Source organism: Corvus cornix, chromosome 12, assembly GCF_000738735.6.
Source record: "Corvus cornix cornix isolate S_Up_H32 chromosome 12, ASM73873v5, whole genome shotgun sequence".
In the NCBI taxonomy this organism is placed as follows: Eukaryota; Metazoa; Chordata; class Aves; order Passeriformes; family Corvidae; genus Corvus; species Corvus cornix.
Window position 1 is genome coordinate 15970515 of NC_046342.1, and position 12207 is coordinate 15982721.

The 12207-nt window shown below is 45.4% G+C and overlaps 1 protein-coding gene across 1 annotated transcript; it reads left to right on the forward strand.

The window, feature by feature from the left end:
• The first annotated feature begins 320 nt into the window (after positions 1-320).
• Positions 321-9110, forward strand: ARL6IP5 (ADP ribosylation factor like GTPase 6 interacting protein 5). The gene is made up of 3 exons (XM_039559135.1): positions 321-559; positions 8117-8334; positions 8641-9110. The coding sequence occupies exons 1-3, from the start codon at positions 384-386 to the stop codon at positions 8811-8813; spliced, it is 567 nt and encodes a 188-aa protein (XP_039415069.1). The 5' UTR covers positions 321-383; the 3' UTR covers positions 8814-9110.
• The last annotated feature ends 3097 nt before the right edge of the window (positions 9111-12207 follow it).

Below are 12207 nucleotides of genomic sequence, written 5' to 3' on the forward strand. Positions count from 1 at the left end.
CCTCCTTGGCTGGGGCTGACACTTTTCGTGGTGCCTTCCCCCCTCATCCCTTGCTTCACAGATGATGCCAAGTGGCTTCGCCACGTGAATGCTCAACGTGCATCACCTCTTGCTGAAGGAACAATGAATTTACAGCGATTATTGACAGCAGCCCCTGTCAGCTGCCAGCCCTGGGCGGTGACACACGCCGGTCGCTTGTGCTGCTTCTGCTGCTCGTTCGCTCGCGGGTTCAGCAGCGCAGAGCGGCGGCGCCGGACCAGAGCGGGGCCGGGGCTGGTGTCGGTGTCGGTGCCGCTGTCGCTGTCGGTGCCGGAGCCGCGGTGCCGGAGCCGCCCCGGGGCGGTGCCCGGCGCTCCCGAGCCTGCGCGGCGGCGGCGGCGGCCATGGAGGTGCAGGTGGCCCCGCTGCGGGCCTGGGACGATTTCTTCCCCGGCTCGGACCGCTTCGCCCTGCCCGACCTCAAGGACATCTCGAAATGGAACAACCGCGTGGTCAGCAACCTGCTCTACTACCAGACCAACTACCTGATGGTGGCCGCCGCGCTCGTCTCCATCGTGGGGTCAGTGCGCGGCCTCGCGGTGCGGCGGGGCAGGGCCGGCGGGGCAGGGCCGGCGGGGCAGGGCCGGCGGGCCGGGGCGGGGTGGGGTGGCCGCAATCCCCGGGCGGGGGGCTCTGCGACCCGGCCCGGTGCCACGGGAAAGCTCCCGGCCAGCTCCGGGCGGGATGTGAAAGTACAGGGGCGGGGGAGCTGCCTTTTCCCTTTCCCCCTTTCCCCCCGTTTCCCCATACCCTCTTTCATTCCCCTTTTCTCTTCCCGTCCCTCCTTAAACCTCTGGTGTCGTTTAAAAATGTAGAGGCCTGGTTTACAGCCTCCCTTGGCGGGGGGACTCGGCAGCAGTCGGGTTTGTGATATGTTGGTGGGGTCTGACCGGTCTGAGGCTCCCTGTTATCCCCCTTTTCCATGCGCTGCTTCTCCAGCCCTGTGCCCAAGGCGGAGGCTGCGGACACCCCGCCTGGCAGAAGGCAGCGATGCTTGCAGTGCAGGATGTCGCTGTTCGCGGAAAACGGAGCCGCATCCCGCACAGCGGGGTCTGTGCTTCCTCCTGAACCTGCCCAGTGGGGCTGCTGAGGCTGAGACACGCTCAGCTTTGAATTTAAAAAAATGCATAGATCAATTCTGCTCTCTCTTACAGTTCTAAAGTAATGTTCAGGGCAAGCCATTCTTATTTCTGAGCTAGCTCATACTGTAAAACTTTGCTATAAAATTAATAAGGTATCCCTTTATTTCGTTTTGGTGGGCAGGATTGAGACCTTCAAGGTAGGACCATCTGCTGGTACAATGTTGTGTCACACCTAGCATTCCTGAAGGGAATTAGGAAGTAACCTTATAATCACCTTCTGAAACAAAGGCTATGTGACTCTTATTTCAGGTACTGCTCTAGGATATTTGGCCAGAAAGCTCTTAAGCAAGACATGCAGCAGAAACTGATGATTAAGATTTTAATATGGAAACTGGAATACTCACTCTTCTCAACAAAAAGTGCGCAAATGCTTAAATTGGAGAATTGCCCAGCCACTAGGCCAGAGTGGCTTTGGCTGAAGTACATCTTATCTCTTATGTTGCAGAGGCTTAAAATGATTCCCCTAAATCAATTTTTTTTTTTTTTTTGGATAAGCATTCTGCATCCTGTTAGGGCTTCTGAAGCTGTTGACCCCGCATCTAAGTTGGTAAAGATTCTGTGGCTCACAAGGAGCTTTGACCTACCTGTGCTCTGTGGAAGGATAGGCTCAGAATCCTGCATTTTCTTCTTGATGCATATGATGGTTTCAGGTTCGGCATAGTGGCACAGGCTTTGTTCTTGTGGATTTTGGTGAGGATATGTTGCAGTGATCTTTACAGACTAGTAGACTGGCAAAATGAGACTTCCATGGTCTTGCTGTTCTTGTGCCACTTCGTTTTAGACTTCAGTGTTCATTACCATTGTTTAGCAGCACGATGCTGTAGCCAGCATTGATGAACAGGTAAAGCACAGTGTCCCTGGAAAGCGGGGGGATGCTCTTCTACCCAACAAGGTGGGGAAAGAATGTACACAATTTTGGTATCTCCAGCTGGAAAACAGGATGGCAGCAGCTTTTACTCACCCTCCTAAATTGCTCCTTTTGAACTCCGATTGCTTTTCTTCAGATCAAGGGGGATTTGTCTCCCACTTATTTCCTACTAATGTGCTGAGGTGGGAGGTAGAGGAGGAAGAGAGCCACAGAAGATGGAAACTAATATCAGAGCTGGAATTACAACATCTTAATATTGAGCGATAATGCTCTGTGTTTAAAACTTATGGATGAACAAGACCTGAAGCGGGATCTTTATCTCAAACATTTTTTTTATTGCATGTCTTAGAGTCTTTGGTATATGATGAACCTGATTCTTCTAACACAGAAGTAAAATTGAATGGGAGAAGAACTCTAAAGGAAATGGGATAATACCTCAATAGAGAAAAAAGTATCCATTTCTTTTAATAAAAATATTTTTCATTTGGCCAAACTGTAGCTTTGGGAGAAAGGTAAAGAAAGTTCTCCTGATAAATTTAAATTGATGACTAAGTTGTCTTGCACTTCATTCTATAATGGGCAGGAACCCTGAGTGATAAATGATGAATCATGGCTTTTTAGGAACTCCAGGGCTGTGTCCAGGCCTAAGGGCAGGATTACTGGAACCACTAATGTAGTGGTCTTCCTGTGATCAAAACTAAACTTAGCCAATGACCAACTCTACCTGCTCTTAAACCATCTAATTATATAGACAGCCTTGAAATGCAAAGATAGTATTTTCAGCTGTTGCAGTACTTGGTAGCTGTGGTTGTGCTGGGCTGATACAGAAATTGTAGCCTAGAGCAGATACTGGAAATACAGTGCTTTTTGCCACAGCTTTAGTTTACTGCCCCACCTACAACAAAGCTGACTTCTGCAGTCTTTTACCTTCTCTCCACAAGGTATGGAATAACCTTACCATGACCATAGCAGAATTTTAATGGTCTTTACTGCATCGTGTCCCTGCCTTTCTCCCTCCATTTGCCTTCTCCCATAGCTACTGTTACCTGTAAATGAAGCTCTGTGCTTTGCAGTAATGCAGATTTTACTTTCAGCTGACAGGACTGGGTATAAAATAATAAATCAGTGAACAAGAAACTGAAACTCCTGATTTAGAGCCACAAATACAGGTAGCAGCCACACTCCCTCTTCCACACTCCCTCCCTGCAAGTTCCTTTAAGAAGGACTCTGGACTTGTCTGCTTTTTCTTTTTTTCCCCCTACAACTCTGTTGCAGTAGATTGCTGACAAAACCAAGATCTTGACAAAATTGTGCCCTTTCTCCCAATTATGGAGGAACTGGACTCACTGTTCTTACCCTGAGCCAGGACCCTGCCATTGTGAGTCCTGTATAACTTTTATTAAAATCAGGGCCTTCAGGGCCTCCCACATCTTGCAACTTCCCTCAAACAGTCAATTTGGTTAATAAGTGAAACTTGTCTGTTCTTCCACCTACTCCAACAAGGCCTCTCTGTCATGTAGTTCAAACTTAACTGCTTTAAATTAATGTAATTTCATCTAGGCTTTTGTTGCCATGTACTTGCTAAAAATTAGCTTCTAAATCTGACAGTTTTTAAAAAGCATGCTGAATTTCAGAGTGCTGCATCAGTGCTCATTCTGTCTTGGAATAATGTTCTCCTTGCAGCCTGAGGTTTGATGTCTCTTTCCTTTGCCACTTCTTTAAAACATGTACTGTCCATCTGTACAACCCTAGCAGTCAACAGCTGTGTCATATTTTTTTTCCTTGTTTCTTCCCCAGACCACTACCTTAGCTGATGTCCTTGCAGTGATTCCCTTTGCTGAAACAAAGACTCCAGAGCAGCAAAATGTTAAGCTTCTCTCATGCCTGATGAAAGATTGAACGAGCAAAACACATAATTTTAAAACATGTTGCATAATAACATTTGTGCATAACTTCATAAAGGTCTGGTAGTTCTTCAGGCAGGCATCTGTCTCCTGTTCTCAAAGCCGTGCAAGTGAGCAACAATAGGTACAGAAGCATTGCTAAATCCATGGATGCTGAGGGCTATCCCCTGAGACAATGTGCTATTTATAATTTTATGTGTTACCTGTAGTTAGAGTTGTATACCCTCAGTGAAGCTCAGAGTATGGGGAGGGAGGAGGCAGAACTTCATCTTTCAAGTTATTTAAATTAATGCAAATGAGGAAGGAAGCATTTTAGTGCCCTAACCTGCCCAGTGCTTGGGCAGGGGTGGAGCAAAAGGCCTTTTAAGAGGGAATTTTCATGCTTATTTCAGCCTAACTGAGCTGGTCTAAATAAAAAAACGTTCTCAATGACTGCCAGTCTCAGCGCCTTTGTTCAGACTTGCCTGGTCACATGCGAAAGAAACAGATGTGACAGCAACTGCTGAATAATCACCCCAAGACAGTAATCTAAAATGGAGATGATAGGAGGATGGAGCTATCTTGCTTTTGCTTTTTATGTGGCCTATCCTATTTCTGGGCTCGTGCTGCCGGAGGCTACCTGTCCTGCACAGAGGATGTTCCTCACCAAGCTCTTTTTTCCCTATGCTACAGCTGTATGTCCTCCCCCTCTCCTGCTGTAAGGCTGTGCACAAGTGTGCAGGTATGAAACAACCTGACAGGAAGAGGTGATGTGATCACTCACTGAAAGCTGAGCTTCTTGTGTTTTCCTGCTCCTATGTGAGAACTCTCACCTGTCTCATGATGCATGTAGGGCAGAGCCTAGAAATACGAATTTAGTTTAAAAAAAGAAAGTATTTCATCTTCATCTGTTTCTGCTGGCCAGGGGTAGCTGCCAGTACTTCTTCCCAAACACCCTGAGCATGTCTGCTCTCCTGAGGCTGCTTCCACCAATACAGAGTGTCCCGTGCCCCTGCTTGACACAGGACAATGCCGTGCAGGATGTTTCTTTTCATGTGTTTGTTTTCCCTGTCTCTACTTTGTATCTAGGCAGATGCTGAAGGAAGCCTGGTATCTGCAGGGCAGCAGGAAACTGAATCTGGGTGATGGCTTTTCCTTGTCACTTTGTCCCAGCTGTACTGGAGGTCACAGCATCCCACCGGGGTTGTACCTTGTCACCACAGAAAACAAAGAAGGTCATCCAGCCAGGGTGCTCTGGGCTGTTAGCACCCCCAAATGCTGTTAGTCTTGCCACGCTGACTGCTTTCAGGGTCAGAGAAGTTAGTGGGTTTTACATCCAACCCTGAAAGAGTTTTTCTTCCCCTAAGTCATCTGAACAGTGTAAACTCAAGTCACCATACCCTTGCCATGCTGATAGTTCTGTGCATTACATTCTTAGGTATTTGAGGTCTCATGAATCCCTGCTAAAGGGAATTATATTTAGAAAGTGTCTTGTAACATACTTAATGGCCGGTCACTTACCTTTTCTCTGGATCTCTGAAAGATTTCCAGCCTCCTTGCCTGAGCACAAATTTGTCCTCTTGTGTTCTGACCTCTGTATAAATAAGGCCAATATCGGTGTTGGTGGTTCAACAGTAAGGTGACTTCTAGAGCTGTTACACAGCTCTCTTTTTCCCCAGTCTGTGGTGTTCTAAAATTACATATCCCTGTTTTTTCCTTTTTAGTTTTTAGCTATTGTGTTATTGAGAGCAGCGTGCCAACAGATCTGAGTGAAACTGGATAATGGAGTTCTGCTTTCCTGAAAAATGCCATTGTTGTAAAAGGATTTTCTATATATGAATTTCTAGGATAATCTTAGTGCTGTAAATTACGCTGTGGGCGAGTCAAGCAATAAAGGGTGCAAGCCAGCACTGTAATCACCAGTAGTGAAGTCTATGGACACATGGCTGATAATTTGAATACTGGTTTTCAGTGGCAACTGCAATCCCCATCTGTGTTCATGTGGCTCTGAATGCCTTCACTTGATACTTCTGTTCACTGTTCCCTTGTACACACTGGAATGCAGCCCACTTCAGAAAACATGTAATTCAAATCACTTTCCTCACAAAAGAGGGATCTTCTGAATGCATTCTCCCCTCACCCCACTTCATATCCCTTTCAGCCAGTCAGTTATACAGAACCTGTGCAATACCAGAAAGAAATGTAGAGCAGAGAAGTCTTTGGTCTCTTCCTTATAAGTAAGGAGGCATGGTTCTTCACCACCAGTTTCTGAAGTTGTAATAGGAGTAGCGGGAAACGTAGGGATGATACGGCTTTGAGAGTATTTTCCAGGCACATGGAAAATGTAGAGTGGAGCTCTGCCTAGATCTTTGTTACTTCCAGGATTATCTTGTCCCTGTATTTTTAGCAACAAAAAATAGATTGCTGTGAGTTGTGTAAGTCTGGCCATTTCAGCTCCAAGACAGCTGAGGTGTGGAGGTGAATTCTACTTTAAGACTCTCATATGTCCAGTAGTACGTATATAACCCAGGCACCACTGTGGTCCAGTCATGAGTCACCCTCCTCCTGCTGCAAAGGAGCAAGACAAAACTGATTTCTTTCCAGAGCAATGCCGTTCAGTTTTTCCAGCCTGGAAACTTTAGATTGACAATTCAGAGCTAAATATAATCTGGCTAGCTACAGGGAGTGACTCAAATGCAACGAGCAAGTCTGACCTGATACCACTTCCAAAAAGCCCGATTGGCTTTTCAGCATGAGTAGCAGAAGCAGGTGGGGAACTACTCTGAATTTTAATCTTTTTATGTCCAGTTGTCCCATCTCCTCTTGGCACAACTGACTTGAAGAATCAAGAGCCAGTCCTTGCTCTGAAATAATTCTTGGGGGTTCTTCCTGCTCCAGGAAAATGCTCCCTAGCACTGCAGGTAGAGCATTGGCAGTACCAGTCCTGCAGCAGATTTCTTCTGCCTGGGCCGGATATGAAGCACAGACCACAAACCATAACATCCTCCTTGGCAGTGGGGAGGAGTGGTGAATCACTGGGCCTGGTAGCTTTGGAGCAGCAGGATGAGCTGCAAAGTCTGCAAGAGTAAACCTTGAGCATGTCTGGCTTTATCAGGGTGGTGTCATGCTGCTGCCATAGTTGTAATAGCCCAGAGGCCTCAGCTGCTGTGTAATCACATCAGTGCATGTATAAGCCAGAAAATTGGAATGCTCATGAATTCACATAACTTAATACTATGTAAGTGAAATACCGTAGATCCTGAACTCTGTGTGAGTACAGAAACAAGCTCAGCAAAGTCATTGCTGAGAGCTTGATTCTGAACAAGCTCTAAATACTTGGGAAAGTGGTTTGAGCAGATGACGCTCTTGCCTTCTTCCAAAAAAGGGAGTTGCTGTTTATAGTCCAAAGCTGATCCATTCAATGGCTTGGTTTGCTTGGAAACTCTGATAACAGTAACAGAACACAAACCTCAGCAGTGACTCTTGCCAGGCCTGGCTCTTCTTCCTGTAAGGCCTTTATCCCATACTCCAGGTCCTTCTGACTCTCAGGTATCCTTGCTTGGGACTGGGCTTCCATCTGTTGTGCTGACAGTGGCAGGCTCCTTCTGCAGGTTCATACAGTTCTTTTGTTTGAATGTAAACCAATGAGAAGGTTTATTCAGAAATGAGAAATAGTGAACTAACTTCCTTTACTCGGTGTTCTACCTTTCCCATTTTGCAAACCCAGACAAGATACCATGAAGAGCTAGTTCATCTGAAGGCCTAGCCTGAGCCTGGTTTTGGTCATGTGAAGGGAGAAGATCAGTCAATGTTGTCTCCATCTTCTGTCTGGATATGCTAACTCTAGGTGTGATATCAAAAGAGTTGACTGCAGAGGTAGGAGGGGCCCTGGTAGGAAGTGCTTCTTTGATGACTTGCTGCAGAAACTCAGCATCCTAAGCTAAGCTCAGGAAGAGAACATAAAGACAAAGATTATCCAAATTCAGTGCTAAGGGTTCCTTGTTCAGTTGTACTTTTTACTTTAGCTCCTGTTAAAGACCTTGGTGAAGGACAGCAGAAACTGCCTTTTCAATGTCTTACCTTCCTAGTAACACTACCACTGAGCTGGCTGATCCTATATGGACACAAGTCAGGAAGGTTGTAAAATTGAACTCTTTTTTGTTGTTGTTTCCTGTTTTTTCCAGGTTTCTGAGTCCCCTGAACATGCTCATTGGTGGCACTGTGGTGGTGCTGGTGTTCCTGGGGTTTGTGTGGATGTCACACAACAAGGATATGCTCCGCAAGATGAAGAAGCAGTACCCAACCACGTTTGTTGTGGCCATCATGCTGTCTAGCTACTTCTTGATCTCCTACCTGGGAGATGTCATGGTGTTCATGTTTGGGATCACACTTCCTCTCCTCTGTAAGTGTTTGTTCTCTTCTCTGTGAGCTAGAGGTGTGTGACTTGAGCTTTCTCAAACAAGTCTGCAGAGTGTAAGTCAGCTGTTAACTTTGCTATCTCTGCTTAGATGGTCCCCAAACAGAATTGGGAGGGGACACAAAGCTGCACAAGCCATCTTTAGTGTTATTATTAAATGGGTACCTGTGGTACTTAAGCAGCCATTGATACGTCATCATCTTCTGAAGGTGCTGGGATGTGTCTTAAGTGCTGCAAGAACCATGCATTCCTTGGGCAGTAGCAACTAATGAGTGTGTTTCTGTCATGCAGTGATGTTTGTCCACGCTTCCCTGAGGCTCCGGAACATACAGAACAAGCTGCAGAACAAGATGGAGGGGATAGGTTTGAAGAAGACCCCGATGGGCTTCATACTGGATGCTCTAGAACAGCAAGAGGATAGTATCAACAAACTGGCTGACTACATATCTAAAGTGAAGGAGTAAGCAGCTGCAATGTGGCATTTCTGCCTGTTGCAGGAGTGTAGTTGCTATTTACTATTGTTCAAGCTTGCTTTCAGTTTATGTACAAAACAGGAAATGCATGTGGTACAGGTTAATAGTTGCAGGATACAGGTATTCCAAGGTCTTCAGGGCTCCTCTAAGAACATAAGAACAGCAACTCTTTTTCTATTGTATAGCAAAATGTTTTGGTGTTTACACAAATTCATACTAACTTAACCATGTTTGCTTGTCTCTTCTGCTGGGGGTAGAGGAGGAAGAGATGGAAACCTATGGAATGCAGTCTCTCAAACTGTCTTGTAGCAAATTGGTCTATTAAAGCAACATCCCTTTCATCTCAGTTCTAAAGTATTGCAGTTTAGCCAGGTTATGCTGGGTGGCACCTTCAGCCTGGTGATGCTCAGATGAGCTGAAGTGTATCAAAAGCAGGAATCTCTTGCATCCTCCAAATCCCTCCCTTGAGTGCTCTGTATTAGTTACCAGCTTAACTGGCACATGGTAAAACGGTGCAGTGCTTGTATGCAGTCTGGGTTCCCGTCCTCACCTCACAGCCGTCCTTCAGCAGCCATGGGACAGTCCAAGTAGCTGTAAGCATGAAGAGTATCCATGGCACTGCCTGCCCGTCCCAGTAACATTTATCTTCAGGCTCTCCGAAATCCTCATCTGTAGAACTGCTCCCTTCTGCAGGAGAGCCAAACTGCCTTGTGTACCAGCTAAACTCTGGCCAAGCGTGGGAGAAAAATAGATAGGTTGGATGAGCTGGGTTTCTACTCCGCTGATGTTTTTAAATACTGCTACTTTAGGACTTACCTGCTTTAGTCTGCACAGGCTGTTTGTAGATGGAGGTGTATGTGTGTTCTTGAGCGTGGGTCATCTTTTTCTTTCTTCTCACCCAGAATGCAAAGATACAGGTCAAACATGCATCTGTTGACTCTGTACTTCCAACACTCATCAAGGAATAAACTGGATTTCAGGTTTACAAGTAAAAGCAATAAATGTCAAGATACAATTTTTGAAAACCCATTCCAAATTCATGAAGATATTTGCCTGTTAAAACTCCTGATGTTGAAAGCAGTGTGGGGGATTCTTTTATATATACACAACTTAACTGCCAGCTCTGATGGAATCATCTTGATAACAGGAGCTTATCAACAACAGGGGGGAAAGTTGTCCAGGTGAGACTCCATTTCAAATATTCTTGCATTTCTCTTTTTTAACCAAGTAATTAATTTAACAAAAAAGCAAAGATCCTTGAAGTTGAAGCTTTTATGTAACTTGCCATGCTGTTTTCATAGTAAACTGTGTAGAAATCTGAACATGTCATTCCATTTAAGTGTTAAGGTGATCAGTATTTATCAAAAATGTCTGTATATTCCAGCTGAAGAGTCAATGGCCTGTTCCTCACTTGTAGCGCATGGTCTTTGTTTTTTGAAAACTGTTTCCACACCTAAAGAACATAGTAGCCTATGACTTCATCATTACAGTAGCATTTTAAAAACTGCACAGTTATGAAGAAAAATAAATTCTAATGGTTGGAAACTTGCGCTTGTGTCTGTGGTTGGGGTAGTGGGACATCCGCTGTCACCCTGCGGCTCGTGCCACAAGCCCGTGCTGGGGATTAAGCTGCTGGCTCTGACTGCTCTGTGTCTGTGTCAGCTTTGTTGAGGCCCAAGGGACCTCTGAGCTGAAATGTTACAGCCTTGCTCTTGCATCCTTAAAATGGCTGCTCTACAGAGGTGGAATACTTACGGTATTTGTTCATGCAGTTTTGGTCTCTTATATAACTCAGCTCTACTTAACTGGGATTTCACATGTCTGTTAATTACCTGAGAGGGATTTCTGCTTGTAGGATTACTGGGAGCTGTGCCTTGAGCAGTACTAGGAAGCCAGCTCTGCTGCAGTCAAACTAATGGTGTGATCTCTGTGTCTGCCTCCCTCCTCCTGTGATCACTGAGAGGCTGCTCGGTGGGAGAACATGGATCAGAGCAGGGATTCACAGGTCCTGCTCTATCCACCCTAGAAATTCATGTTTGGCAGCTTCTGGGTGTAGCAGTAATTGGTGCCTGGCAGCTTGAATTGGAGATTGTAAAGCACTATATTATATATTCTTTTGTGCTTTCCCTGTCCCAACTGCTGCAGTCTGAGCTGCACCAGCCTGGCCTTGAAGCCAGTCTGGAGAGTAGCGTGCTCCAAGAGCTTTCCTGGGGAGTTACTTGGTGCATTTGTCACTTGCTGCTGCGCTCCGTGCAAGGGCTTGGTTGCAAGTACCAAGCTTCTTCCTTTCCTACTACTCTCCTTTACAAAAAGAGGCCTGCAATGAAAATTGCTTCTGTTTTATGTCACTTCCTTCTTACATGATACTTTAAAGCTACTTGCTCTCTCCTGGGCAATACAGAAACCATCTTTCCTGAGTTTGGGGCATTACATTTGCAAACAGAAGCAGAGCTGAGGAGCAGCTTTACAAGTTTGGAAGGTGGATATTGGAAAGAGACCAAGTGACAGGTACCAAAAGGACAAGAACAAATGAAAATTTGAACAAGTGATAGTAGAGACTACCTTAGATTCAAGAGATCCTGGACATTGCTGGTACTACAGGACTATTGAAATAACATGGGAAGGGGGAGCAGGGTGGGATTGGGATTTAGCTGCCAAGGGAAGGTTGCTAAGAGTTACCGCTCAGAGATTAACTCACCTGAAGGAAATCCTGCCAGGAGCTACAAAGCTGTGCCTTTGGATCAAGTAGCTACAGGAAGGCAGGGGAGCTGCATTTTAGCACAGGGAAAGCCTTTCTTCTTTCCCTATGCCTTATAGCTTTAAAAAACAAAGAAAAAAAAACCCAGAACAATTGGTCTCTTGTGTATGTTTTTCACAAGAGTGTGACTTACCTGTAGCTGCTTTACAAGAAGGACAGCAGAATTTAATGTGATTATACAGAGGGAGGAGAAAAAAAATTCACAAAAATATTAAGGAAGAACTAAGTTGTATATATACAGGTTTTACCCTTTCAAATCCAGCCCTGCCAGGATGTGACATGCTATTCACACATCATACTAGGAGGAATTAGGAGTTTCTTAAACCCCTGGACAAAAGGTAAGACTCATCCTCCTGCCACAAGAACAGTGTGGAGAGAGACCTAAAATGGCATTTCAGTGCTCTCCAAGGTGGCTGCAATTAAGGATTACAGTAAGACAGAGGTGAATCAGGGGGAATGAACATCACAGCTCTCAAAGCAGTGCATGGCATCATCTTTTATATGCTGATCAGGTACAATACCCACTAGACATTGTTCTGAAATGGAGGGAGCTTGAAATGTGTTTGTTGTACCAGAGCAGTCATTCTGTCTGTGAGCGCTTTGTTAGCGATGGAAGTGCTGCACACA

What these genes read in the sequence shown, in the direction of transcription:
- ARL6IP5 (XM_039559135.1), top strand. Translation starts at nt 384, where the DNA reads ATGGAGGTGCAGGTGGCCCCGCTGCGGGCCTGGGACGATTTCTTCCCC. An exon ending in GCGCTCGTCTCCATCGTGGG is followed by an intron (nt 560 to 8,116) that starts GTCAGTGCGCGG and finishes TGTTTTTTCCAG; the next exon opens with GTTTCTGAGTCCCCTGAACA. An exon ending in GATCACACTTCCTCTCCTCT is followed by an intron (nt 8,335 to 8,640) that starts GTAAGTGTTTGT and finishes TCTGTCATGCAG; the next exon opens with TGATGTTTGTCCACGCTTCC.